Source organism: Hypomesus nipponensis, chromosome 11, assembly GCF_054491055.1.
Source record: "Hypomesus nipponensis isolate SF chromosome 11, ASM5449105v1, whole genome shotgun sequence".
Taxonomy (NCBI): Eukaryota; Metazoa; Chordata; class Actinopteri; order Osmeriformes; family Osmeridae; genus Hypomesus; species Hypomesus nipponensis.
In genome coordinates, this window is record NC_140371.1 from 3,742,246 (window position 1) to 3,769,842 (window position 27,597).

Here is a 27,597-nt window from a genome sequence, read left to right on the forward strand (position 1 = left end):
TGTCAGGTACTTTACTGTATAACACCCTACAGTATCATATGGTACAGTAGTGTACTGTAGTGTACTTTACTGTATAACACCCTACAGTATCCTATGGTACAGTAGTGTACTGTAGTGTACTTTACTGTATAACACCCTACAGTATCCTATGGTACAGTAGTGTACTGTAGTGTACTTTACTGTATAACACCCTACAGTATCATATGGTACAGTAGTGTACTGTAGTGTATTTTACTGTATAACACCCTACAGTATCATATGGTACAGTAGTGTACTGTCGTGTACTTTACTGTATAACACCCTACAGTATCATATGGTACAGTAGTGTACTGTCGTGTACTTTACTGTATAACACCCTACAGTATCATATGGTACAGTAGTGTACTGTCGTGTACTTTACTGTATAACACCCTACAGTATCATATGGTACAGTAGTGTACTGTCGTGTACTTTACTGTATAACACCCTACAGTATCATATGGTACAGCAGTGTACTGTAGTGTACTTTACTGTATAACACCCTACAGTATCATATGGTACAGCAGTGTACTGTAGTGTACTGTACCATAGGGTGCAGTAGTGTACTGTACTGTACTGTATTGCATCACTGTATAAGAAATTGGGACGTCCTGTGTGCTTACATATATGTACAGAGTGGAGGTAGTGTAGTGTGTATGTACAGTGTGGAGGTAGTGTAGTGTGTATGTACAGTGTGGAGGTAGTGTAGTGTGTATGTACAGAGTGGAGGTAGTGTAGTGTACAGTAGTATAGTGTAGTTTCTCCACACCTGTCTTGATGGTGTTGCAGAGCTCGTAGAGCAGCAGCTTGTTGTCACCCCCTAGATCCAGCCTCTGCTCCATGCAGCTGTTCAGCTCGTACACCACGCCCTGCATGTTACTGTCTTGGTACTGCTGGACACACACACACACTCCCCGTTGCTCTCCTGGGACTGGTGGATGTGTAACTGACGTGACCGCGCCCCCGGCGGAGGTACATTCAACCGGCATTCGTCCGCCTCTGGGATTGAACCTGCCTATCTATTCCCTGGTGCGGGTGGCCTGTTACATTCCTGAGGAGTTAGTTTAACTGATCTACACTGGCTACAGATGCAGCCTAGCCCACCTCCATCTTCCCATCAACCCCACCTCTACCCCTGCCTCCAACCCCACCTCTACCCCTGCCCCCAACCCATCTCCCCTCCAACCCCAACCCCACCCCTCGCCCCAACCCCACATCCACCCCTGCCCCCCAATCCAAAACACACATGTAGGTGCTGAAACACTTACCCTGCTGACTTCCTTGACTGACGTGTCATCTGTAAAGTAAAAATAAATACTCTGTTAGATGCTAGCAGAAAAGGAGATGAGGGTTCTAGAGAACTATGAGACTAGGAGACATATCAGGGAAATGAGGAGTCTAGGAACCAAGAAGGATACATGTGATGAAGCTGAGTGGTCTAAGAGATAGAGGCAGCACACAGGGACTAGAATGTACAGAGTGTTTACTATACAGAGAGGGTAAAGGCAGGAGCAGAAAACAGGAAGGTATGCTGTCTCCACCACAAAGTGCTGTCACTGCTACAAAGTGCTGTCACTGCTACAAAGTATTGTCACTGACAGAGAGTGTTGTCACCACCACAGAGTGATGTCACTACCACATAGTGCTGTCACTGCTATAAAGTGCTATCACTGCCACAGAGTGCTGTCACCACCACAGAGTGCTGTCACCACCACAGAATGCTGTCACTTCCACAGAGTGCTGTCACCTCCACAGAGTGCTGTCACCACCACAGAGTGCTGTCATCACCACCACAGAGTGATGTCACCACCACAGAGTGCTGTCATCACCACCACAGGGTGATGTCACCACCACAGAGTGCTGTCATCACCACCACAGGGTGCTGTCACCAACATAGAGTGCTGTCATCACCACCACAGGGTGCTGTCACCAACATAGAGTGCTGTCATCACCACCACAGAGTGCTGTCATCACCACCACAGAGTGATGTCACCACCACAGAGTGCTGTCATCACCACCACAGAGTGATGTCACCACCACAGAGTGCTGTCATCACCACCACAGAGTGATGTCACCACCACAGAGTGCTGTCATCACCACCACAGGGTGCTGTCACCAACATAGAGTGCTGTCACTTCCACCGAGTTTCATCATTTTTTTGTCTCATACTCATACAGACAAAAGGGGACAACTTTGTAATGATTCAAAGTATTGTCACTGACAGAGAGTGTTGTCACCACCACAGAGTGATGTCACTACCACATAGTGCTGTCACTGCTATAAAGTGCTATCACTGCCACAGAGTGCTGTCACCACCACAGAGTGCTGTCACCACCACAGAATGCTGTCACTTCCACAGAGTGCTGTCACCTCCACAGAGTGCTGTCATCACCACCACAGGGTGCTGTCACCAACATAGAGTGCTGTCATCACCACCACAGAGTGCTGTCATCACCACCACAGAGTGATGTCACCACCACAGAGTGCTGTCACCACCACAGAATGCTGTCACTTCCACAGAGTGCTGTCACCACCACAGAGTGCTGTCACCACCACAGAGTGCTGTCATCACCACAGAGTGATGTCACCACCACAGAGTGCTGTCATCACCACCACAGGGTGATGTCACCACCACAGAGTGCTGTCATCACCACCACAGGGTGCTGTCACCAACATAGAGTGCTGTCATCACCACCACAGGGTGCTGTCACCAACATAGAGTGCTGTCATCACCACCACAGAGTGCTGTCATCACCACCACAGAGTGATGTCACCACCACAGAGTGCTGTCATCACCACCACAGAGTGATGTCACCACCACAGAGTGCTGTCATCACCACCACAGAGTGATGTCACCACCACAGAGTGCTGTCATCACCACCACAGGGTGCTGTCACCAACATAGAGTGCTGTCACTTCCACCGAGTTTCATCATTTTTTTGTCTCATACTCATACAGACAAAAGGGGACAACTTTGTAATGATTCAAAGCTTGGAAACATGAAAGACAGGTTGGTGGGGAAAGAAGAGAGGCAGGGAGGGGGAGAATGCGTGGAGGACAAGGGAGAGGAAGACCAAGGGCGGTGGTCTCTGATGGGATCAGAAATACAGGAGAGAGGGAGAACTAGAACCCTCCCAGTACTGCACAGCATGAGGGATTACACTGTACATGTTGTTTTTTGTACTTACTATTGCAAATGCATTATCATTGATCATTTGGTTTCAATTGAGTATTTTTCATAGTACGTAAATTACATAACATACTGTATATAGGCCCCTACAGTAAAGATATGGAAAACATAAAGGATACTGAAGGCAATTGCTGAATTTCTGATTCATTCATTGACTTTTGTAGTCAAAGTAAAAATGTGTTATTTTTCTCCAATGTTGAAGTATGTGCAAATAATCTGAAAAATCATTCAAACTTTAAAGCTAAAAGTCCATAATTTTTGTAATGCTCTCTGGGGCCAGTTGCATAAACTTAGTTTAAGACTAGTTAGCCTTAGACTGCCTTAAATTGTCAGGTTAGACTAGTCTAACTAAGCCTGTCTGTTGCATAAATAGTAAGACTGACTTAATTTGAGGTAAAAAAAAGTTAGCCACCTCTCCCCTCTGGCTAAACCTTGCGGTAAGGGCTTAGTTGCTATGCCAATTATCTGTTAGTAGGCTATGTCATTATGTTAGCATAATTTATTACGAAAGGAATTAAGTGTGTTGTTTGTAACTGCAGAAAATATTGACTGGGTTTTGCTTTTCCACTAAAACGTCATTTTATTAAACAAGTGAGTAGATGACAACATAACTCACTTTTTGGTACTAGCGCCAGCCATCTGCGTTGGAGTTGTTGATAAATGGAAGTAACGTCGGGGTTAAATTAAGAAGCTTAAAAACACATAGCCTACACTATTTGTCACAGTTTTTCTCAATTGCTAACACACAAAAATGGTGTGTGTAAGCCATCCCCCAAAAAACATTTAGCCAATTCCCAGCAGTAAGACCACGTACCTCAGTCTTTTTGACACATTACTCAGGTTCATTCACACTTCTTTGCAAAAGTCTAAACACACCTCTCACTCTAAAACACAATTGTTACCATTATGTAATTTAGAAAACACTGCCATTAGATAAGTAAACTCAAACCAGTGCAATTCAAACACCCTTAACAAACAATTATCCATGTGTAAGCACTAACAAGCAAAAATACTCAACAAGCAATCAGGGGTTTGGAATGAATAAACAGATAAGCTTGTAGCACCTATAGCCTACTTTGAAATCATGGATGTAAATATCAGAGGAAGAGGCAGAATTGTCAGAATGAGAGGAGGTGGAAAAGGGAGAGCAAGAGTAAGAAGAACAACAATCTCAAATGAGATTTGCCCACACTATGACAGAAACCCCTATGTACAGAACAACCTTCTCCAAGCCATGGAAGAAGCTTGTGGGGACATTGCTGTGGAGTCTTGTCAGAGATGGCTTAGGCATTCAAGGGCATTTTTTCCCTGCTGTTTGGTTAGAGAAAACATTGTCTGTGATGTTGAGGAAAATCTCTGGCCTGACCCTGGTCAGAGACAGGATGCTGGCCCAGAATGAACAGTACTATAGCGTACTCAAGCCCTGTTACCCAGGTGAAAATGCTTTCTTTAATTTCTGTTTTCTTAGCCTTTGTTCCCAAATTACAATTTAAAGTTATGAATTTGTGTTGTTGACTAACAGTACTACTATTTGTTTACTGTGACCACTACAGTAACAATAGCTCAAAATGCAATTGCTGTATAATGTAAATAGAAAATAAACACCCTTTACAGTAAGAAGGACAATTGCAATATTTGTAATTTTTATAATTGATATCATGTCAAACTCATGAGGTGGAACATATTTAAAATTCAGGAGCACATTATAGTCAATGGTTCATGAAAACCTTTTCCTAATAGTGTTTTCAATTGCTCCCAGCAGTGTGTAAAGGGTATTCAGAAGGTTAATTTTATTGAGGACTTTGTGTGCAACGTGTATTTTGAATGCAATGTTAGGTTTATACGACAAATAATATGGTTTTGACTAGTGTTTGATTTTGGGTCAAAAGTCAAGGGTTTGGCCAAACAGTGAGAGTATGAAGATGTGTGTTTATAGTTTGAAGGAAAAACACAGTACACATTCAAGAAATGTGTCTTAGCAATTGAGGAAAAACTGTAATACTGTAAGACAACTTTTTCAATATTGTATTCCTCCAACAGATAAAGGTTTTCATCAGGTTTACATCTATAAATCTTTAGCCGTTACTGTAAGTGTCGCTGTTTTGTCCGCTCATATTCTCTTTTTTTGCGAAGCATCTTATTTTACCCATAATGCAAAAGTGCAAGCGGCTATTTACGTAAGTCAGTTTGACGGTAGTCACTGATCGTAAAGCTTTATGTAACAGGTAATTTGAAGTGTCTATGGCAAGTCGGACTTACTGTTACATTTACAGTAAGTCTAAGACTAGGTCTATTATGATGCAAATGGACCCTGTCCTAAGTGTTTTTTTAAGTCAGTGTGTCATGAGTGACAATGTATGCTTCTGAGTGAGAATAGTTGCCAGTTACGAGCTTATTTTGAGACATGTATGAAGTGTTTTGGTGGTTTGAGTAAATTTGGAGGAGAGATTAACTGTTTGGCCCACCTGCATGTTGCTAATGCAGACTGTGTGAAGAGTTTTGAAAAGGTGGCTTCAGTTTTGACCAATGCATCTTAGCAAGCAAAAAAAAACCCGTAACGTCTGGAAATTGACCTGCATAGATGAACCTGATAGGCCCTCTAGAGTAAACAGGCGTCTGATTGGCCATCCAGTGTATACAGACTGAAGAGATGATTGGACTATTGGGACGCTTCGCCCTCCTGCAATGGCATTTACAGATCAACTCGCACCAATCTTCTCTGAAGACAGATGTTGGTTTATCAAAAATATCTGTGTCTGGCCTGTGGGAAAACGACTGTCACTACTGATCAGCTGGACAGGAGCTACAAGTGTTCCTAGAGAACACACCTACTCTGGCTGGACGCTAAAACACAGTTAGCTGTTAATATCCCTTCACACTATCTTTGCTTGCTGCTAATGTATCCCTTCCAACTTTCTTTGCTAGCTGCTAATATATCACATTTCAAACTAGCTTAGCTAGCTGATGTATCACCTGAGTGTCACCTCCTACCAGCCACTGTGTTCAAGTAGATTTTTCACATGATGTTAAGAAAAACATACAACACAGTGAGCTGTCTGTTCTTATTGCTGCAGACAAACACAATGCACTGTATTTGACAAGCACAGACACACACACAAAATACAAATTCATCCACACAAACACTCACTCATACAAAAACACATGCGCACAAAAACACACAAACACATACATCCACAAACAGTAATTTTCTCATGGTAGACGCCTTCGGTGAGCTGTGACCCATGTCTGGACTGGGCCCAAGCCTCGCTTCCAGCTCCAGCCTTATCCCGGCCTCTTTGCACCCCAGCCTAGGTTCTAAACCCCGCCACTCTCCCCGGCACCAGCCTCGAAACCAGGGTTTTCCAACCTTGTTCCTGAAAAGCCTCCTATCAGTAACTCAAACACTGGATGTACCGAACTTGATGAACTTTATAAACCAGCAAGCTATTAAGGAGAGTGGAGGAAGGGAGGACAAAGGAGGGGAGGAGAGAGGGAGGAGAGGAGAGGGGAGGAGAGTGGAGGGGAGGGAAGGAGAGAGGAGGGGAGGAGGAGAGAGGAGGGGATTTATGCCACACAAGAACATCTTTGTGTGACTGTGGTCACCATCCAGACACATGAGATCAATAGCATCAGCTGGTTACAGGCCCTTGTCCTAGTAGCATCCCTTTTCTCAGAACCAGTCCAAGTGCAAGGAACAGCCCTAGCACTAATCCTAGAATCAGCCCTAGTCCTAGAACCAGATTTAAAACCAGCCCCAGCCATAGAACCAGCCCTTGCCCTAAAACCAGCCCAAGACCTTAGTCCTGGTCCTAGCCCCAGCACTAGAACCAGCCATAGTGTTAGATCCAGCCATGTCCAGCCATGACATACCAATACTAGTCAGACAGAATTTCATCCATCAAACACATCTTATTAAACTTTAAGTTGCATAACAATATCGCTACTTTTTATAAAAGCAACCAGCGACCAAACAAGGGTAAGAATACCACCTGCCCTCCTTCACGGGAAAGCTTAACATGATGACAGTCAGATTATGTAACCCTAACCCTTCATCAGACAGAAGCAGAAGGGATGACTGGCATGGCTTCTTCTCTGTCTGACTAAGTTACTGCAAATGTCATCTGGACACACACATATGCATACACAAACACACATACATACATACATACAATCTAAACATACAGTACTCACAATCAAAGTACCTGGGTGTGAAGGGAGGAGAAGGAGAGTGGAGGGAGGGAGGGAGGGAGGGAGGGAGGGAGGGAGGGAGGGAGGGAGGGAGGGAGGGAGGGAGGGAGGGAGGGAGGGAGGGAGGGAGGGAGGGAGGGAGGGAGGGAGGGAGGGAGGAAGAGTGTGGAGAGAGGAAGGAGGGAAAAGGAGGAGGAGAGTGTAGAAGGAGAGAGGAGGGAGGGAGGTGGAGGAGTGTGGAGGGAGGGAGATGACGGAAGGAGTGTGGAGGGAGGGAGGGAGGGAGGGAGGGAGGGAGGGAGGGAGGGAGGGAGGGAGGGAGGGAGGGAGGGAGGGAGGGAGGGAGGGAGGGAGGGAGGGAGGGAGGGAGGGAGGGAGGGAGGGAGGGAGGGAGGGAGAAGGAGTGTGGGGGGTTGGGGATTGTTTAATGACCTCCTGACAGTGTTCAGTGTGAAGTAAACATCTCCAGTGGGACCTGGGGCAGGGAGGGGGAGGCAGGGACTGACGTCAATAAGGAGGAGGGAGACAGACACACACTACTAGTACTGTGGTTATAACTCCACATAGAAAGACAACAGTCCAGTCAAACCCTAACTCTAGTCCTAACCCATCTCTAGCCCCAGCACAAGCCCTAACCCTAACTCCATACCTAACCCTGATGTACAGTTGATGAGGTGACAGATCCATACTCCCAGGATCAATAATGGGCCATATTTCTTCTATGTGGAGAAATATGAGTAGCGTTTCTGCAGTTCAACATCCTGTCAGATTGTCAGTCAGCAGTCACACACACACACACATACACACATACACACATACACACATACATACATACATACATACACACACACACACACACACACACACACACACACACACGCATACATACATACAGATGTATAATATAAATGAATACAAACAGACACATATACATAATTACATACAAACACAAATATACACACTTACGTGTAGAAAATGACATTTAGTCAAACAAACTAATGTGCAGATCCAGAAAGATGCTTTATTTCACACACACATGCTGATGAAAGGTCCCCCACCCTCACACCCACACACACACACACACCCACACCCACACACACACAAACACACGCACACACATGCATGAGCACACAAGCACACACACACACAGACACACACACACACACAGTTATGTAAGAGGCAGTGAGTGGTCCCAAGCTGGAGGCCAGCAGAACGTACTGTCTGCTCATCACATGCCACATGACCGCCCAGCGCCTCGGGAGGGGTGTGTGTGTGTCTGTGTGTGTGTGTGTGTGTGTATGTGTGTGTGTCTGTGTGTGTGTGTGTGTGTGTGTGTATGTATGTGTGTGTGTGTGTGTGTGTGTATGTATGTGTGTGTGTGTGTGTGTGTGTGTGTGTATGTATGTGTGTGTGTGTGTCTGTGTGTGTGTGTGTGTGTGTGTGTATGTATGTGTGTGTGTGTGTGTGTCTGTGTATGTATGTGTGTGTGTGTGTGTGTATGTGTGTGTGTGTGTGTATGTATGTGTGTGTGTGTGTGTGTGTGTGTGTGTGTGTGTATGTATGTATGTATGTGTGTGTGTGTGTGTGTGTGTGTATGTATGTGTGTGTGTGTGTATGTATGTGTGTGTGTGTGTATGTGTGTGTGTATGTGTGTGTGGCGAAGGACGCACACAAGGACTGCTTCCAGGAGACTTATTGGCGTTAGATGACCTCACAACTTAAGTTTGCGACATTTATAGTTATTGCTTACAAGTTTATGTTGGAGTTTATCTATTAATATTCTGAAGCTTTCTGCTACAGTTCTGCCCTGGGTAGCAGTCAGGAACGACTCTGTCTAATTGGCTGCAGTCAGGAACGACCCTGTCTGATTGGCTTCAGTCAGGAACGACCCTGTCTGATTGGCTGCGGTCAGGAACGACCCTGTCTGATTGGCTGCGGTCAGGAACGACCCTGTCTGATTGGCTGCGGTCAGGAACGACCCGGCTGGTTAACAGTAGCTCCTCCCAGTGTGGGGGAACTCATTGAAGAGGAAGCTGTTTTGATTGTAGGAGGGAATAAATGAGTGCTAGTAGAATTGGAGCACCATGGTTTTTCAACCAAACGCACGCATACGCTGGTATGTTAGCATTTGAAAACTTTTTAGTTGCACCTTTTTACAACAATCACAACACTGGTTACAACCTATGCAGACTGAGTTTTGTTGACCACTACAGCTGGTCTACCTCTCAGGATCTGACAAAGCACAGTGTCTAGACAGACTGCTGGACAACAACAGATTCAACAGATTAATTTAAACTCTCATCCAGTCACTAGATGTCAAGCAATGATAATGCACAGCTCTGACTGGATGACAACTGCCCTCAAGTAAACAACTTGATGAGGAAGAGGTCAAGTCAAGTTGCATTTGCACATTTAGCTGTGTCAAAAGTTTTACCAAAACCTGTGCTGTATCAGCAAGAAAAAAAAACGAAAAAGGAAAGTAGAGAGGGAAGCAGTGAGAGAGAGAAGTAAAGAACAATCCTGTCTATCACTCATCCCACTCATCTCTCTCTTTTTCAGATGTCTCTGGACACTCTCTGGACACTACACACTGCAGACCAACACTCAAAACATACTTAAAAAGTCTGACACACACACACGTATGCAAACACGTACATTCACAAACACACACACACCCCATCCTGACCCCCTCCGGCCAGCCGTCCCTGGAGCCTGGCTCTGACGTCAGAGCTGGCCTGGGCAGCTTGCCAGCCTAGCGGGCAGCGGGCCAGCCTGCCAGGGCCTGATGGATGTGGACAAGCTGTGAGGAGAGCCGCTGTGCAGAGCAGTCTCAACTCAGCCCACTCCTACACCTCTCCTGCCCCGGCTCTCTCCTGCGCTCTCTCCTGGTCTCTCCTGCGCTCTCTCCTGGTCTCTCCTGCTCTCTCCTGGTGTCTTCCACTCTTTTCTGCCCTGGCTCTCTCCTGCCCTCCTCAGCTCTCTCCTGCTCTCCTCTGCTCTCCTCTGCTCTCTCCTGCTCCCTCCTGCTCCCTCCTGCTCTCTCCTGCTCTCTCCTGCTTTCCTCTGCTCCCTCCTGCTCTCTCCTGCTTTCCTCTGCTCCCTCCTGCTCTCCTCTGCTCTCTCCTGCTCTCCTCTGCTCCATCCTGCTCTCTCCTGCTCTCTCCTGCTCTCTCCTGCTCTCCTCTGCTCTCCTCTGCTCTCTCCTGCTCTCTCCTGCTCTCCTCTGCTCCATCCTGCTCTCTCCTGCTCTCTCCTGCTCTCCTCTGCTCTCCTCTGCTCTCTCCTGCTCTCTCCTGCTCTCCTCTGCTCTCCTCTGCTCTCTCCTGCTCTCTCCTGCTCTCCTCTGCTCTCTCCTGCTCTCCTCTGCTCTCTCCTGCTCTCCTCTGCTCTCTCTGTCTCTCTCCTGCTCTCTCCTGCTCTCCTCTGCTCTCTCCTGCTCTCTCCTGCTCTCCTCTGCTCTCTCCTGCTCTCCTCTGCTCTCCTCTGCTCTCTCCTGCTCTCTCCTGCTCTCCTCTGCTCTCCTCTGCTCTCTCCTGCTCTCTCCTGCTCTCCTCTGCTCTCTCTGTCTCTGTCCTGTATCTGTCTCTCTTTCACTCTTTCTTTTCAGTTTAAAATCTAATTTTTATTGCTCTTCTCTCTTTCGGTCTTTTCCTCTCTTTCTCTCTCTCTTTCAGGCTCTGTAAACTACACTTACACTACACTAAAATTTACACTTTGTACACTTAATAGGTGCGTCTACTGTGAAATTTACCAAGTCAATAAAACAAGCCAATTCAAAAGTCAACACAAATCCAGTGCCGCGTTGCTACATTCACTCCCTTCATTCTTGTCAATCAGACCACATGTTGTCATCAGAATCACACTGCCATCAGGAAAACACCTTACATGGAGCTTTACAAGGGGTAACTGTTCTCTACGAATCAGAATTGATTGCTGGTTGAATAATTCTGCAAAACCGTTTTGCACGCAATCACACGAGGATCGCAGTTGTGTGAATTGTATCAAGAACAAATGTTTCATTTAGTTTGCCATTATTTGCTCATCTTAGAAATATTATTAGCATTTTAGGTATGTATGAATGCTATGTGAAAATGACTTCCTGTTTTGTGCTTGGAAGGTTGTGATGGAGATGAAGCAGAGCACAGTCTCATGCAAGATATCTTAGCAACTGAGCGAAAAAATACTACTCAACACTATAAGGGTTTAACTGAGGGTTGTGATATCAAGTTCTACTCTATCATGGTAAATGTGTTGTCCAATGTGTTGCGTTGTAAAGAGAGTCTGTCTCTCTTTCATTCTGTCTTTCTATCTTTGTGAGTATGTGGGAGGGCTGTCATTGGTTTTCAACAGTTCTGTTTAACACATGAATCAGGGCTCTGACCCCTGGCACTCTTCTTTGTCCAGGAAATGGTATTTAGAGTTGGCCTCTAACCCTAAACCTCACAGGAATAGAAGATGTCGTGGAGATTGTCGTGCTGGTTAGAGGTTGTGACCGTAGAGGATCTGGAGGTCATGATCCAAGTGCAGGTTGTGACCCAAAAGTGACCCGAGGTCGTGACTCTGGTAAAGGTTGTGACTTTAGGGCAGGGGTGGGGAAGGTCGGGCATCATTTGGTCCGGCCCGCCATGGCACTGCAGGCAGCAGCACTATTTTAATATGTAAAAGAGGACAACATTCGCTTTCGCTTGCATCATGTGAAGAATTCCCTTTCTAACATCAAATCAAACCCAGAATACGTCATTGGTTTGGGCTAAGCCCCAAATGTTTACAATGTTGGGCTCCGTGCCTGATTAATAATAAGAACGATAAGCAGTCTCAAAAATGGTAACAATATAAACATTTATTAAAAGTAAAATAATAGGATCCCTTTCCGTAATCATGATACCCCCCCAGAAATGTTTACTGCACCCCCAGTCAAAGCAGGCTGCATCCGGCCCTGCCAGCTGACATCACAAACCTCACCAAAGAGAAGCAGTTCCAGCCATCACATTAGGGATGAGTTAATTAAATGTTTGACCAAATATAGCAGACACATTTTTAAGTTGATAATTCTGTACGGCCCTCGAATGATTTTATAAATATCAAAATGGTCCTTGCCAGAAAAAAGGTTCCCCACCCCTGCTTTAGGGGATCTGGAGGTTGTGATCCAAGTGCAGGCCATGACCAAAGGTCGTGACCCTGGTAGAGGTTGTGACCTCAGGGTGAGGGTAGAGGTTGTGACCTCATGATGAGGGTAGAGGTTGTGACCTCATGATGAGGTTAGAGGTTGTGACCTCATGATGAGGGTAGAGGTTGTGACCTCATGATGAGGGTAGAGGTTGTGACCACATGATGAGGGTAGAGGTTGTGACCTCAGGGTGAGGGTAGAGGCTGTGACCTCAGGGCGAGGGTAGAGGCTGTGACCTCAGGGCGAGGGTAGAGGCTGTGACCCCGGTAGAGGTCATGACCCTGGTAGAGGTTGTGACCTCAGGGTGAGGGTAGAGGTTGTGACCCTGGTAGAGGTCATGAACCTGGTATAGGTTGTGGCCCTGGTAGAGGTCATGACCCTGGGGTGGGGTAAGGTACCTGCAGGCCTGCTGCTCGTCTTGTTCTTCAGCCAGCGGGCCAGTGTCTCGGGGCTCACGCTCTCCAGCACAAAGTCATCCAGCATCTGGGGGTGCAGGGTGAGGTAGGCCTTCACCTTCTCATCCGTCAGACCTGGAAACAAACACCAGACATCAGCACCCAGTCACAGGACTGACTCCTCTACTCATCTCACTCAAGGCTGTAGTCAAGATGACTCATAACCTTTCATCTTATCCAGTGATGGCTATCTATTAGACTCTTGGTAGCATGGCAAGGTTGGCTGAGGGTTAGATTATTTGATCCTTGCAACTATGGCAAGCTGCTGACTTCCTATTTAGCAAGGCTGAGCTGGCTGGTTGTTAGCTTTCTGCCTATTAAGGCTAGGCTAGCTGACAGTTAGCTTGCTGCATTGATAAGCTAAGTGCTAGCTAGCTTCCTGGTTAGGCTAGCTAACTGGTGAGTCACCAGTGAGAGGAGGAGAGACAGGCAGAGACAGGAAAAAGCTAAGAAACACTCCATGGCGCTTAATAGGCAATTAGCTTGTTGAGAGACGGCTAAGTGCTGCTGTTTATTGTATGTTGTCAGGGCAAACATCCATTTGCCTGGCCATCACCAAGTTAAAGCTGTTTTTAATGTATCTCTGTAGGCGTTTTCAGATACATACACACACCGTCTCCCATCCCCCAGGAGACTGCATGGAGTAAACACAGGAACAGGATTACAGGGTACGCTGTCCTGTGCAGCCAAACATGTCCGTGGCCCTGCCGCGCTCACGCAGTGATGGTATCAGTCCCCATCAGCAGTCACGGATGAGAGACAGCCAGACTAGGTCAGGCTCCTCTCCTGCAGCCCTCCAGACCTCCACACCAGCTTCTCATGAGATGTGTGGATATCATCAGAGAACTCTCTGTATGGAGGAAACACCTTCGGGCACGCAACTGGGAGGCATACCCTTTGCTTGGAACACACATGCATGCATCATGTACACACACACACATACCCACACATACCCACACACACACGCATACATGCACACACCTACACACGCACACACACACACAGTGAGGGTCTATGTGTTGCAGCCCATGTGATTCCACTGCGGGGTAAAGAGACTACAGACGGCTGTGAAGAGCAAGACATGAGAGAAAGAGATAGAGAGAGAAAGAGAGATAGAGAGATGGGTGGAGAGAGAGCTAGAGAGAGATGGGTAGAGAGGGAGAGGTGAAATGATAAGAGAAGGGCCAAGCAGTCACTCAGTCGACCCACCTTAACCCAGACCAGAGAGAGGAGGAAGGATATCCGGGATATTTCTACTGCCGCCCCTTGTAACCTTGGTAACCTGCAACCGTGCTACAGGGATCAGACGCCCCCCAGACAGAGCAGTCAGGAGGGGCATGACCAGAACGAAGCTCTAGAGGGAACGGAGGGTCTTTTCAAGCATTCAGACGTGGGTCTCTGGAGGTGGAGGAGGGTGAGGGTGGGGGTGGGGAAGGTGGGGGTGGGGAGGCTGGAGGAGGGGAGGGTGGGGGTGGGGGTGGGCAGGGGTGGGCAGGGTGGGGGTGGGGAGGGTGAGGGTGAGGAGGGTGGGGGTGGGGAGGGTGAGGGTGAGGAGGGTGGGGGTGGGGATGGTGGAGGAGGGGAGGGTGGGGAGGGTGGGAGGACGTTGGGGGTGTGGAGGAGGACTTTGGGGGTGGGGAGGGTGGGAGGACGTTGGGGGTGGGGAGGGTGGGGGTGGGGAGGGTGAGGGTGAGGAGGGTGGGGGTGGGGAGGGTGGGAGGACGTTGGGGGTGGGGAGGGTGAGGGTGAGGAGGGTGGGGGTGGGGAGGGTGGAGGAGGGGAGGGTGGAGGAGGGGAGGGTGGAGGGAGGGAGGAGGAGGTTGGGGGAGCGTTGCCAGCTGATGTTGTCCAGACACGAGACACGGCTCTTCAGGAGCGCCTCACGAGACTCCCAGCCAGTGCTGACGCACGTCGGCCGAGGAAAGAGCTCCATAAATCAGGGGATGTGGAGGGGGGGTGTTAGTGGGGACAGAGAGAGGGGGGGAGAGGGGGGGCAGAGAGGGAGATACAAATGCAGAGAAAGAGACAGAGAGAGAGGGTAGAAAGAGAGAGGGAAAGAAAGAAGAAGAGAGTGGGAGGGGGGAGGGATGGGGATTTAAAGAGAGGGAGAGACAGACAAATGCAGAATGGAGAGAGAGGGCGGGAGAGAGAGGGAGGGAAAGACAGGAGAGAAAGAGAGAGAATGAGTAGTGCAGAGGGAGAAAAGAACATGGAGGAGAAAAAGAGCGAGCCTTCTAACCCTCACAGTCACACATACAGTCCACCCTGTCTAAAACAGCCCAGTCAAGCTGTGACCTGTGACCTGAGGGTTATAAATACCAACATCCTAAAAATCTAAGGTCAGGTCACATGCAGCTTCTTCAAAGTGCTGGTGAGTCACAGAGAACTCCCATCTCCAGATCGCCAGTTACTGGACCTCTCTCTCTTTCTCTTTCTTTCTCTATGTCTCTCTCTCTTTCTGTCTCTCTCTTTCTCCCTCCCTCCATATATCTCTTTCTCTTTCTGTCTCTATTTCTCCCTCTCTCTCTGTGTGTGTGTGTGTGTCTGTCTCTGGGGACAAACATGTCCAGAGATTAAGATATTCCACTGTTTGTCCAGAAACAGGGAACATCACCTTACCTAACCTTATTGGTTTTCTACAAACCACCATAATAATCATCATAACCTAATCATCTTCATCATCTTAACCACCTCCATAATCACTATCACCATCATCATCATTGTCCCCATTGTCGTCATCTCCATCGTCCTCATCTCCCCTATTAGAGTATGACATCACCCTAACCCTCCACCCTGTCTCCAGTGTGGCTCCGTCCGGTGAACTTTCACCCCGTCTCCAGAGTGTGGTTTGGAGTGACTCGCCCCTGGAGACGAGGATCTAACGCAGGACCCCATGTGACCGCTGCTCGCTCTCTGTCTCCTGAGACCAGGAACACATGCAGCCTATCAGGAGGCTGCAGCTGTGGCGGTCCCCAACGACAGCCAAGCCCTCGGAGATCACATGTGGTCAATCGTTCAGGGAGGGAAGGAGAGGTCTGTCCGGTGCTGGGCCTGGTCTGGCCCTGGTCCTGGGGCTGGTCCTGGGGCTGGTCCTGGTCCTGGGGCTGGTCCTGAAGCTGGGCCAGTCTTAGGGAGTGTTCACACCAGTCTTTTTTAGTCCGGTTGAACCAAACCCTGGAGCGTTTACCCCGTTACGTAATGTGGTTCATTTGTGGTGGTGTGAACGCCTGAGTTGAACTCTGGTGCGGAACAACCTCTCTCGGGTCCCCTCAACAGGCTGGTCACTGTCCAGTGAACTCTGGAAAGGTTCATTTCTGGTGTGAACACCATTCGAACCAGTCATAGGAAGCGTACCATTTTATGGGTTTAAAACGTTTTTAATTTTCTATTTTGGTGACTGCCTTGTCATGAGGCATAAAATGTGGTCCAGGGGCTTTATTCAAATATGGGTAGAATACAATTTTCGCAGATATTCAACAAGGTGAGTAAGAACACAGAAGGGTTTTAAATATTCAATGGAGAATGGTTTCCAGCAGTAGGCTATTACGTAAAACTGAATATCTGTAGTCTTACGTTGACATTCATATTCATGGTCCCTTATTGTCTGTTGGTATGCGTTCCATATTACTGTAACATCACATGACCTGACGGTGCTCCATGATGTATCACATGACCTGACGGTGCACCATGATATATCACATGACCCGACGGTGCTCCATGATATATCACATGACCCGACGGTGCTCCATGATATATCACATGACCTGACGGTGCTCCATGATATATCACATGACCCGACGGTGCTCCATGATATATCACATGACCTGACGGTGCTCCATGATATATCACATGACCTGACGGTGCTCCATGATATATCACATGACCCGACGGTGCTCCATGATATATCACATGACCCGACGGTGCTCCATGATATATCACATGACCCGACGGTGCTCCATGATATAGACCTCCAGTATCCAGGTAGACATTGAGCAGGGTTTGTATGACCAACGACATGTTTAACCACGTGACTTTTTTGTTGAACTTTGGGACCATTAGAGTTTTGTATTTGTGAACGCAAACCAAACCGATTGTAAAACCTACACAATGTATCATTCTCGCATTGATTCGATTTCGGAAACAGATCTTCAAGTGTGAAGTCAATGAATTGATGTGAGGTTCTGATCATAAAACGTATATTACTTTCTGTCTTCTGTTCTCTCCTCTCTCCATCATTGTTGACTTCAAGGTAAAAGCCATCAGCTGACGTTGTCCAGACTCTTTACTGGATTCTCTTTCCCTCTCTTCTCTCTCTTTCCCTCTCTTCTCTCTCTTTACCCTCTCTTCTCTCTCTTTCGCTCTCTTCTCTCTCTTTCCCTCTCTTGTCTCTCTTTCCCTCTCTTCTCTCTCTTTCCCTCTCTTCTCTCTCTTTCCCTCTCTTCTCTCTCTTTCCCTCTCTTGTCTCTCTTTCCCTCTCTTCTCTCTCTTTCCCTCTCTTCTCTCTCTTTCCCTCTCTTCTCTCTCTTTCCCTCTCTTGTCTCTCTTTCCCTCTCTTCTCTCTCTAACCCTCTCTTGTCTCTCTTTACCTCTCTTCTCTCTCTTTCCCTCTCTTGTCTCTCTTTCCCTCTCTTCTCTCTCTTTCCCTCTTCTCTCTCTATCCCTCTCTTCTCTCTCTTTCCCTCTCTTGTCTCTCTTTACCTCTCTTCTCTCTCTTTCCCTCTTCTCTCTCTTTCCCTCTTTTCTCTCTCTTTCCCTCTCTTCTCTCTCTTTCCCTCTTCTCTCTCTTTCCCTCTCTTCTCTCTCTTTCCCTCTCTTCTCTCTCTTTCCCTCTCTTGTCTCTCTTTCCCTCTCTTCTCTCTCTAACCCTCTCTTGTCTCTCTTTACCTCTCTTCTCTCTCTTTCCCTCTCTTGTCTCTCTTTCCCTCTCTTCTCTCTCTTTCCCTCTTCTCTCTCTATCCCTCTCTTCTCTCTCTTTCCCTCTCTTGTCTCTCTTTACCTCTCTTCTCTCTCTTTCCCTCTTCTCTCTCTTTCCCTCTTTTCTCTCTCTTTCCCTCTCTTCTCTCTCTTTCCCTCTTCTCTCTCTTTACCTCTCTTCTCTCTCTTTCCCTCTCTTGTCTCTCTTTCCCTCTCTTCTCTCTCTTTCCCTCTTCTCTCTCTATCCCTCTCTTCTCTCTCTTTCCCTCTCTTGTCTCTCTTTACCTCTCTTCTCTCTCTTTCCCTCTTCTCTCTCTTTCCCTCTTTTCTCTCTCTTTCCCTCTCTTCTCTCTCTTTCCCTCTCTTCTCTCTCTTTCCCTCTCTTGTCTCTCTTTCCCTCTCTTCTCTCTCTATCCCTCTCTTGTCTCTCTTTACCTCTCTTCTCTCTCTTTCCCTCTCTTGTCTCTCTTTCCCTCTCTTCTCTCTCTTTCCCTCTTCTCTCTCTATCCCTCTCTTCTCTCTCTTTCCCTCTCTTGTCTCTCTTTACCTCTCTTCTCTCTCTTTCCCTCTTCTCTCTCTTTCCCTCTTTTCTCTCTCTTTCCCTCTCTTCTCTCTCTTTCCCTCTCTTCTCTCTCTTTCCCTCTTGTCCTCCCTTCTTTTTATCCCTCCAGAACTACTTAGTCTAAGGAACATCCTTTGTTCTCCACCAGGTATCCAACACCCAAAAAGTTCATTGAAACGATAGAGTATATGTGTAATGTAATGTCCACACAGGCTGACAACTTGTCTATAATAAAGGCCATTTGAAAGGCAGACAGACAGACAGACAGACAAGCACACAGACAGACAGACATGCTGGCAGACAGACAGGCTGGCAGATGGACAGACAGATAGACTGGTAGACAGACAGATAGACAGACAAAAAGGCTGGCAGACAGACAGAGAGAAATGCTGGCAACCAGACAGACAGGCTGGCCAACAGACATGTCTGGTGTTCTTATATTACAGTGAACCCAGACCTACCCTCAGGCAGTGAGTTAGTGTTTGGAAACGGTCGTCTTGACAATGAGTGGCCACACCCTCGATTACTGGAGGTCACCTTGCATGTCTCCCGCTGACGTCACTCATTCTGGACCAATTACAGAACAGAGTCCAGAGGCCAAAAGGGTAAAAGAAGTCCATGAGGCCAGCTACTATACAGTACTACCACCACCTGACATTGCCAAATACAGAGACATTAACATTGAAACGTCAGACAGGGCGGCCGACCTGATTCAACCTGTCACTGGCCCTCTGGACCACTATGCCCTGTGACAGCCTGTCACTGAGAGTGAGAGAGAGAGAGAGAGAGAGAGAGAGAGAGAGAGAGAGAGAGAGAGAGAGAGAGAGAGAGAGAGAGAGAGAGAGAGAGAGAGAGAGAGAGAGAGAGAGAGAGAGCATTATTAATGCCAGAATACTGACCTTTCTCAATGAACATAAAACCTCAAGCAAAAGCCAAATTGGATTCCTCCGTAAATTCAGAACAACTGTCCACATTTAGACCTTTGACACTTTAATCAAAAGACACCAAACAAAGAAAAGAAAAGTATTTGCCATTTCATAGACTTTAAGAAGCCTTTGATTCAATTTGGCATGAGGGAATGTTCTTTCGAGGCAAAGTTTATGACATTATCAACTCAATATACAAAGAAAATAAATGACGTGTATGAATTGAAAACCGGAGAACAGAATTCTTCAGCCAAGGTAGAAGACTTAAACAAGGTTGCAGTATGAGCCCAACTTTAACATACGTATATAAATGAATTAGCCACTGTACTTGAAGGGTCTGCAAGCCATAGGACTACCCCTAGAAGGCAAATAAATCAAGTTCCTTATGTATGCCAATATCAGGAACAGGGATTAAAACACACCTTATCAATACTAGACAAGTATTGTAAGGGATGGACACTTTTCAGAAAAAATCTAACTCCCTAGCGAGTCTGTACCAATTCACCCGAGGAGGAGAGACTCTCATTCACACCTCATCTAACCCTTGCTTGGGTCTGGATAGAAGCTCCTCAGGGCCGTTTGACAAAGCTGTTCAAACGCAAGCAGACAAAGCAAAGAGAGCATTCTATGCTATTAAGAAATCTATATGTTAATATAACCTTTCCCTCAGAATTTGGACTGTAATATTTGACTAAATCCTAAAACCATTCCTGCTCCAAGGCAGTGACATGTGGGAGCCCTTTACACTTCCCACAGCATGTGGGACAAAAGTCCAACTGAAATGTTTCATTTTCAATTTTGTAAGACTGTACTTGGCCTACCCAGAATGCCCCAAACCTTGCAAGTAGAACAGAAATCGGAAGAGTCCCTCTGTCGCCATAGAAAAAAGAGACATTAAATGTAGGATTCACTTGGCACAAAGTGACCCTGAATGCCTCCATCACAAGGCCTTTTTAATCAAACACAGAGGAACACAGAGATTGACCCCATAGGACAATAACATTAAATACAAATTAAATACGGGTGATATATGTTCATTAACAAAACTCTTGATAATAATAATCATAATGAATATAATCCCATTTTGGAAAATAAATCAAGTTACATCACAAATTTGAATGTTATCGAATTTTGCATAGAGAAATTAAATTGGCTGAACATCTTAAATGTAAAAACTTCTTAAATGTAAATAAATATCTTAATGATGTACAGAGTCAGTGCCAATACCCTGGCAATAGAGAAAGGTCGCCAAAAAGACACGGTTGGCTGAAGAACAAAGGAAGTGAGTGCAGACACTGTAGTTCAGATGAAATTCAAAATGAACAACATTTTCTCCTTCAATGCCCAAAGGATGAAAATGCTAGAAAATGTTTCTTCCCACCATGTGCTTCTAAGATTTCAGGGTTTAATCAATTACCTTTAGATGAGAAGACATGCATAGTTTTGGGCAAAAATGTAGCAACAGTGGAGCTGGCATTGGATTTTGTCTTTGAGTTGCATAGCTTGAGAGAGGTAGTAATATTAACTTATGTGTTGATATGCACGTAATATCTGTCTTTATTTCATAATGATAACGTTTTCTTTATACACATGTATTGGTTTTCTTTCTTGTTGTAATTAATTGTAGCTATTATTACTATTATTTATCTTTATTTTAACAACTGTAAATGTATCATCATTTTGATATGTTACATTTTATATGGCTTTGGCAACAATGCTCACTCATTCATAAATATGAAATAAAGCATTATTGAATTGAATTGAGACAGACAGACAGACAGACAGAGAAAGAGAGAGGGACAGAGGGACATAGAGAGACAGAGTTAAGAAACCTGGAAGTCTTTAGTTCTGCCTTCCTCCCTATCCCCTTCCTCCCTCTATTTCGCTCCCTGTCTTCTTTTTTCTCTCTCTCTCTCTCTCTCTCTCTCTCTCTCTCTCTCTCTCTCTCTCTCTCTCTCTCCCTCCCTCCTTTTCTTCCTCTCCCTCCTTCCCTTTCTCCCCCATTCTCTTCTCCCGGTGTAGCCTCTACCCCTCTGGAAAACTAGACACACACACACATCCATCACCCACACACACACACATCCAACACACACACACGCACACAAATCCAACACACACACACATCCAACACATACACACACATCCAATACACACACACACACACACACATCCAACACACACACACACACATCCATCACCCACACACACACATCCATCACCAACACACACACATATCCATCACCCACACACACACACATCCATCACACGCGCACACACACACATCCAACACACACACACACACACACATCCAACACACACACACATCCAACACACACACACAGAATCATTGTCAAATCATCATTTTGACTGGAGTACAGCACCTCATCGTGTCAGACGGCTGAAGGCACAGAAAAGTAAACATGTCTACATGTCTACAGCAAGGCATTACACACAATCTAATAAATACAACACTCCACGCCCCACGAACACACACACAGCAAGTCCTTCGTGTCAATATTTCAGATTTATAATTTTGTTGTTTGTTATCCATACTTGAGGTGGATTGGTAATGACAGAGGGATTGAGACTTCAGTGTTCCACTCTCCAGATAAAATATGTAATGTCAGAGGTCAGGGGTCAGGTTCAAGAAATCATGGTTAAGACTAACCAGTTTGGACTCATCACAACACGGAAAATCGGATTTCATGGGACCTGCGCTTTCTCGTCACCTATAGCAACAGAATCTAAAGTTTTGTTACAGAACCATAGCTCAAGGTTAACTAGAAGCGAATGGTAGCTAATCAACCTTACATGAGTGAGAGAGTTGGTAGGTGTGAGTGTGGGCACATTAAGCAGAGGTAAACATATAATGTATTGATTATAACAAAAATAATGGGGTCTAGTGAACCACATACAAAGGACAACAGAAAAATGAACAGCATCAAACAAATAAAACTATTAAAACAGCCTACCTATGCTGCCTACCGGACTCTAATCTAGCTATAAAATACAAAGTGTACAGCCTGTTCCTAAGCTAGCACGTATGACAGAGGTTAGCTACGTGTTAGCGTGTATGACAGAGGTTAGCTGCGTGTTAGCATGTATTACAGAGCTTAGCTATGTGTTAGCATGTATGACAGAGGTTAGCTACTTGTTAGCATGTATGACAGAGGTTGGCTATGTGTTATCGTGTATGACAGAGGTTAGCTACGTGTTAGCATGTATGACAGAGGTTAGCTACGTGTTAGCATGTATAACAGAGCTTAGCTACGTGTTAGCATGTATGACAGAGCGTAGCTACGTGTTAGCATGTAGCCTATAACAGAGCTTAGCTACGTGTTACCTTTTATGACAGAGGTTAGCTACATGTTAGCGTGTATGACAGGGCTTAGCTATGTGTTATCGTGTATGACAGGGGCTAGCTATGTGTTAGCGTGTCGGCCCTTGGGAAGCTTACCCATTCCAAAACCTCTGTGGCAAATAACCAAAACTAAATTGTATTGCTACAACTTGCAGGAACAAGAAGCAGCAACTGGTTAATAAAAGCAAAAGTAATACAATTAATGGATGTATCTAGCACAGGTTGACAAAGACATGTAAAATACAAAACAGGTTGACTGCTAAACACAAAGACAGGGGGAGAGGTATAGGACTTGGACACGTCCATGATTGGCCGGATAAACTTGACAAACAGGATGATTGAACCATTAGCAGCTCTATACTGCTGAAAAATAAATTAGATAGTTGGGGGAATGGTGTGTATGGTTACACACACCCATATACACACACACACACACACACACACACACACACACACACACATACACACCCACCCTCACACACCCTCAGGTCCTCCTTAGAAGTTGATAGAAAAATAAATTATATGGTAGTGTGTAAGTTTAAAGTAAATTGTTGATCTTTGTAAGTAGATTCTGGAAGGTAATTGTATCACAACAGAGGACCATTTTTTTGCCTGGTGTAACTTTGAGACTCTCATGATTCTTCCCATTGTCATGTTCCTCCGGGGTGCCTCAGTATCAGTAACACTTTAAAGATACAGTAACATTCAGTATCAGTAACACTTTAAAGATACAGTAACATTCAGTATCAGTAACACTTTAAAGATACAGTAACATTCAGTATCAGTAACACTTTAAAGATACAGTAACATTCAGTATCAGTAACACTTTAAAGATACAGTAACATTCAATATCAGTAACACTTTAAAGATACAGTAACATTCAGTATCAGTAACACTTTAAAGATACAGTAACATTCAGTATCAGTAACACTTTAAAGATACAGTAACATTCAGTATCAGTAACACTTTAAAGATACAGTAACATTCAGTATCAGTAACACTTTAAAGATACAGTAACATTCAGTATCAGTAACACTTTAAAGATACAGTAACATTATTAGTATTGTTATTCAGAATAGTTTCTAGGCCAAAAGATGAAAGAAAAAGACGTAGCCTAGAGGTTTACAGGTCTGAGCACAAAGAGTCTGGAACTATGATGATGTTACTGACATCTGTACCCACCTCACCAGACTGACAGAGATGGGAAGAGAGAGAGAGACAGACAGAGAGAGATGAAGAGAATGATTGAGAGAAAGCGAGGGAGAGATTGAGAAGGATAGAGAGAGAAAGAACAGGAGGGATGGAGAGGAGGAGAGAGAGAGGGAGAGATTGAGAGGGAGGGAAAGAGAGAGAAAGAGAGATGGTGGGAGAGGGGGAGAGAAAAAGAGAGAGGGAGACGAAGACACACACCCACATGGCGAGCAAACACTCCTGCACAAACATACAAGTTCACACTTCACGCACACGCACACACCCACACACACAGTGTAAGTAAACACTGTTGTTCAACACACACACACTCAAACAGTGATTTCCATGGAAATGTAATTTGCATGACTTCCGTCTCCTGTCCAGGTCTTACATGTAAAGGCTACAAGGCTATAAACAGCAGTCTGAGATGGAGATAAGACATGAGCTGATAGTCTGGGAACTCACACAAGGATAGCTCCAGCTAAACACACACACACACCCAAAAGGATAGCTCCAGCTAAACACACACACACACCCACAAGGATAGCTACAGCTAAACACACACACACACCCACAAGGATAGCTACAGCTAAGCATGCACACATTAGGAAAGCTATGATGACACACACACTGTCATAAGTATAGCTAAACATACACAACTAGGCTAGTCGTGGCTAATAACACATAAAACACACTTGTTCTGGCAAAAACAGACACACAGCCACACATCTAACCTCTCCTCATCCTCTCTTCTCTTCACCCCCTTCTGCGCTTCTTTCCTCCCCAATGCACTACCTGTCCCCTCCTTAACTATCATCTCTCCTCTCTTCTCCCCTCCTCTTTCTCCAGTCTCTTCTCTCCTCTCATCTTCTCCTCTCTGTTATCCCCTCCCCCCTCTCTTCATCCCCCCTCCCCTCTCTTCATCCCTCTCCTGTCTCTCCTCTCCTCTTTCCTCGATCTCTGCCAACAAAATAAAGTACAGTAATTGGGATTTTCTCACTGTAAGTCGTCAGACGTTGAATGAATTGACTTTTTAAATACTTTATTTGTCTTGGGAAAAGCTACTACATTAATTACATGATTTTTCACAAGACAGGAAGTGCCTGGCATCCCGACTTCCTGTCTGGCAGTGATGCCTTCTTCATTGAGTTAAGCACTTCCTCAACCATCAATTGATTTTGAGAATGCCTGTCAACAATCCTTTGTGTGTGTTTGTGTAACTGTGTTTGTGTGTGTATATGTGTGTGTGAGGGTGTGTGTTTGCTGTCAGAGCAGAGAGAAGTCATGCTGCTCTTCAGGACGGAGGGAAGGACAGCAGAATATAAACACTCTACCCCCTTCCTTTCCACTCTCCTTGTCTCCTCTCCCCTCTCCTCTTTTTCTCTTCAACACTGTCCCATCCTCTTTTACCCACTTCTCTCCTCCCCAGTCATCTCCTCTCCTTCCTGTCCTCTTAACTCTCCCCTCCTATCAAACACTGAGTACAAATGATCATCTACCAATAATGAAAACAGACTATGTTCAGAAGACCCGAGTGTCCATCCAACCACTCTGATCTGCGATGCAGGGGGAAATACATGATGAGATATTGACATTGGTGACACATTTATCAGACTTGTTTAATAATTTCCTGAGAGATGCAGTGAATCACAAAGAGTGATAGGTAGAGAGGTGTGTTAGGATTATCCTAAATGTGCTCAGAGTAATCGACTGATTCTAATAAGAGCAGAACTTTGAGTGCCATCTAAAATCTTGAGGGTGAAAACTGTACAGTCACTCAAGCAGACCTTTCCATACCGAGTAACACGTTATTTAGTTATAATATACAGAGGGAGGTCAACGAGTATAAGACTTATTATAGTAAAAGTTTTGAAGGAAAAAAATCAAAAGTTGTTTGTAATGTCTTATGTGCCTCTGTACGGTGTCTTTGAGTACCGAGAAAGGATTTCATTTAAATAAAATGTATTATAATTATTAGAAAGTCTAAAAGACCGAGAAATAAATAGGATAGCGCAATTTAATAGTATACTATAAAGAAGCTACCTCTAAGACGTGCCGAACAGTGTAGGCTATTAGTTTATACATTGTCTGTATTAAGATTAAATGAATTAGACATTACATTATTATATCTTTGAAGCCATTGTCTTACTCCAATGTAGTAACTCGATAACTTTTCACAATAAAATAATTTAATATTTCACTTTGTTCACCACTTCTGCACCCACCAAACCAAGTATTTCTGAAACTATTGAAATGTCTAATCACTGTAGCCTATAGTTATCATAACGCGTTGTTAGCAATATGCAACCTCCTATATATAGGTTACTATCTATCAATAGGTTACTATAGGTCACTCGCAAAACAGACGCCTAAACCTTAAGACGCAGCCTATGGGATTCTGAGCGAATATATAAGCGCCAAAAAATAAAGCGATCTACTGTACGAACTACCCTAGAGAGTAGCTTTGACTCTCCGCTGCCCGGTGTCAACTTATCGCTGATAGCTCGTCGACCCAGAGCAAAGAATTAACGCGCAATGCAGTCTAGACTCGTTTTTGCCGCTTCTCACAAGCATGTAGCCTATGGGACACAGCTCCACGCTAGCCTACCGAATGACACAATTCTCCCCAAGAAGTCCAATCGTTCTTTTAGGTTTCCAAAAAGTAGGTTCACGGTTAACGATCAATACACACGGTCAGTCAAGTTCAGTCCGTTCGACACTAGTTAAACCCCTGAAGTCCCCACCCTTCTTATCGAGGTCCGCTATCAATCTGCTACCCGGAATCTACTAGAATCATACAAACATATCTCAATTTAAAATTGCTTACGACAAATGTGTAGTTTTTACAATTATTCCAGTTTCAACAAGTGTTGGAAAATACTTAAGCATGCATGTAGCTAATTCAAGCCATAAAGCGAAAACAAAAGCAAAGTAAGGATGAACTTTATACGATGGGATTCATTTGGGTAAAAGTGGTAAAGAGTAGATCAGTGAAAAGCCGACCGCACGATCATATCAGATCGGAGAAGGTATTAATTAAAAGTACCTACTTGCACCCAGAAAACAGTCCGTTAACCTTCTGAAACAGCTTGTTGAAGGCGGACCATCTTCCATGTCTGGTAGTGAACGCAAGGATGGAGAAGTACTGAGAGACGCACGCCCCTGCGGAGGTCGGCTGTTAGGCAGCCCCGCTGCTAAGAATCCCGCGGAAAGAATTCCTCCAGAAATGCGCTGGGATGCTTCCTACCGGCCCGTGCCTCTCGAGCGTTGGGATGCCGTAAGAATCACGGGAAAGGGGAGAGAGATCTGCCCCCACCGCTCTCCGAGGTGTAGCTAGACGTAGGTCCGCCTCTTCGGCGTGGCAGCTCTGTGAATGCAGAGGAGAGGAAGAGGAGGAGGAGGAGGGAGACAGCGCAAGGCGGTAGGAGGGCGGAGAAAGGGACGGTGAGAAGCAGGGCAATGAATGCGCACGGTTCTTGTGTGCGACGTACCCTAGTTCCCGGCCGCTGCTCCCGGGTGTTGCTAGTTCTAAGCCTCCCTAGACAACCGGCTGTGAACACAAACCGACTTTGGGTCTGCGGCTCTAGCTCGAACAGCTACGGTCGAGAGGGAACGGGGGCGGGGG

At 45.6% G+C, this 27,597-nt stretch overlaps 1 protein-coding gene across 1 annotated transcript in view; it reads right to left on the reverse strand.

Moving 5' to 3' along the window:
- pde10a (phosphodiesterase 10A) overlaps positions 1 to 27,248 on the reverse strand; it is a 43,033-nt gene extending 15,785 nt beyond the window's left edge. Inside the window, exons 1-4 of the mRNA XM_084710075.1 lie at positions 27,023 to 27,248; positions 12,962 to 13,093; positions 1,287 to 1,315; positions 788 to 911 (exon numbers count right to left, since the gene is read on the reverse strand). Coding sequence (XP_084566201.1) covers positions 788 to 911; positions 1,287 to 1,315; positions 12,962 to 13,093; positions 27,023 to 27,086 — 349 coding nt within the window. The 5' untranslated portion in view covers positions 27,087 to 27,248. The remainder of the gene's footprint in view (positions 1 to 787; positions 912 to 1,286; positions 1,316 to 12,961; positions 13,094 to 27,022) is intronic.
- Between the last annotated feature and the right edge of the window lie 349 nt (positions 27,249 to 27,597).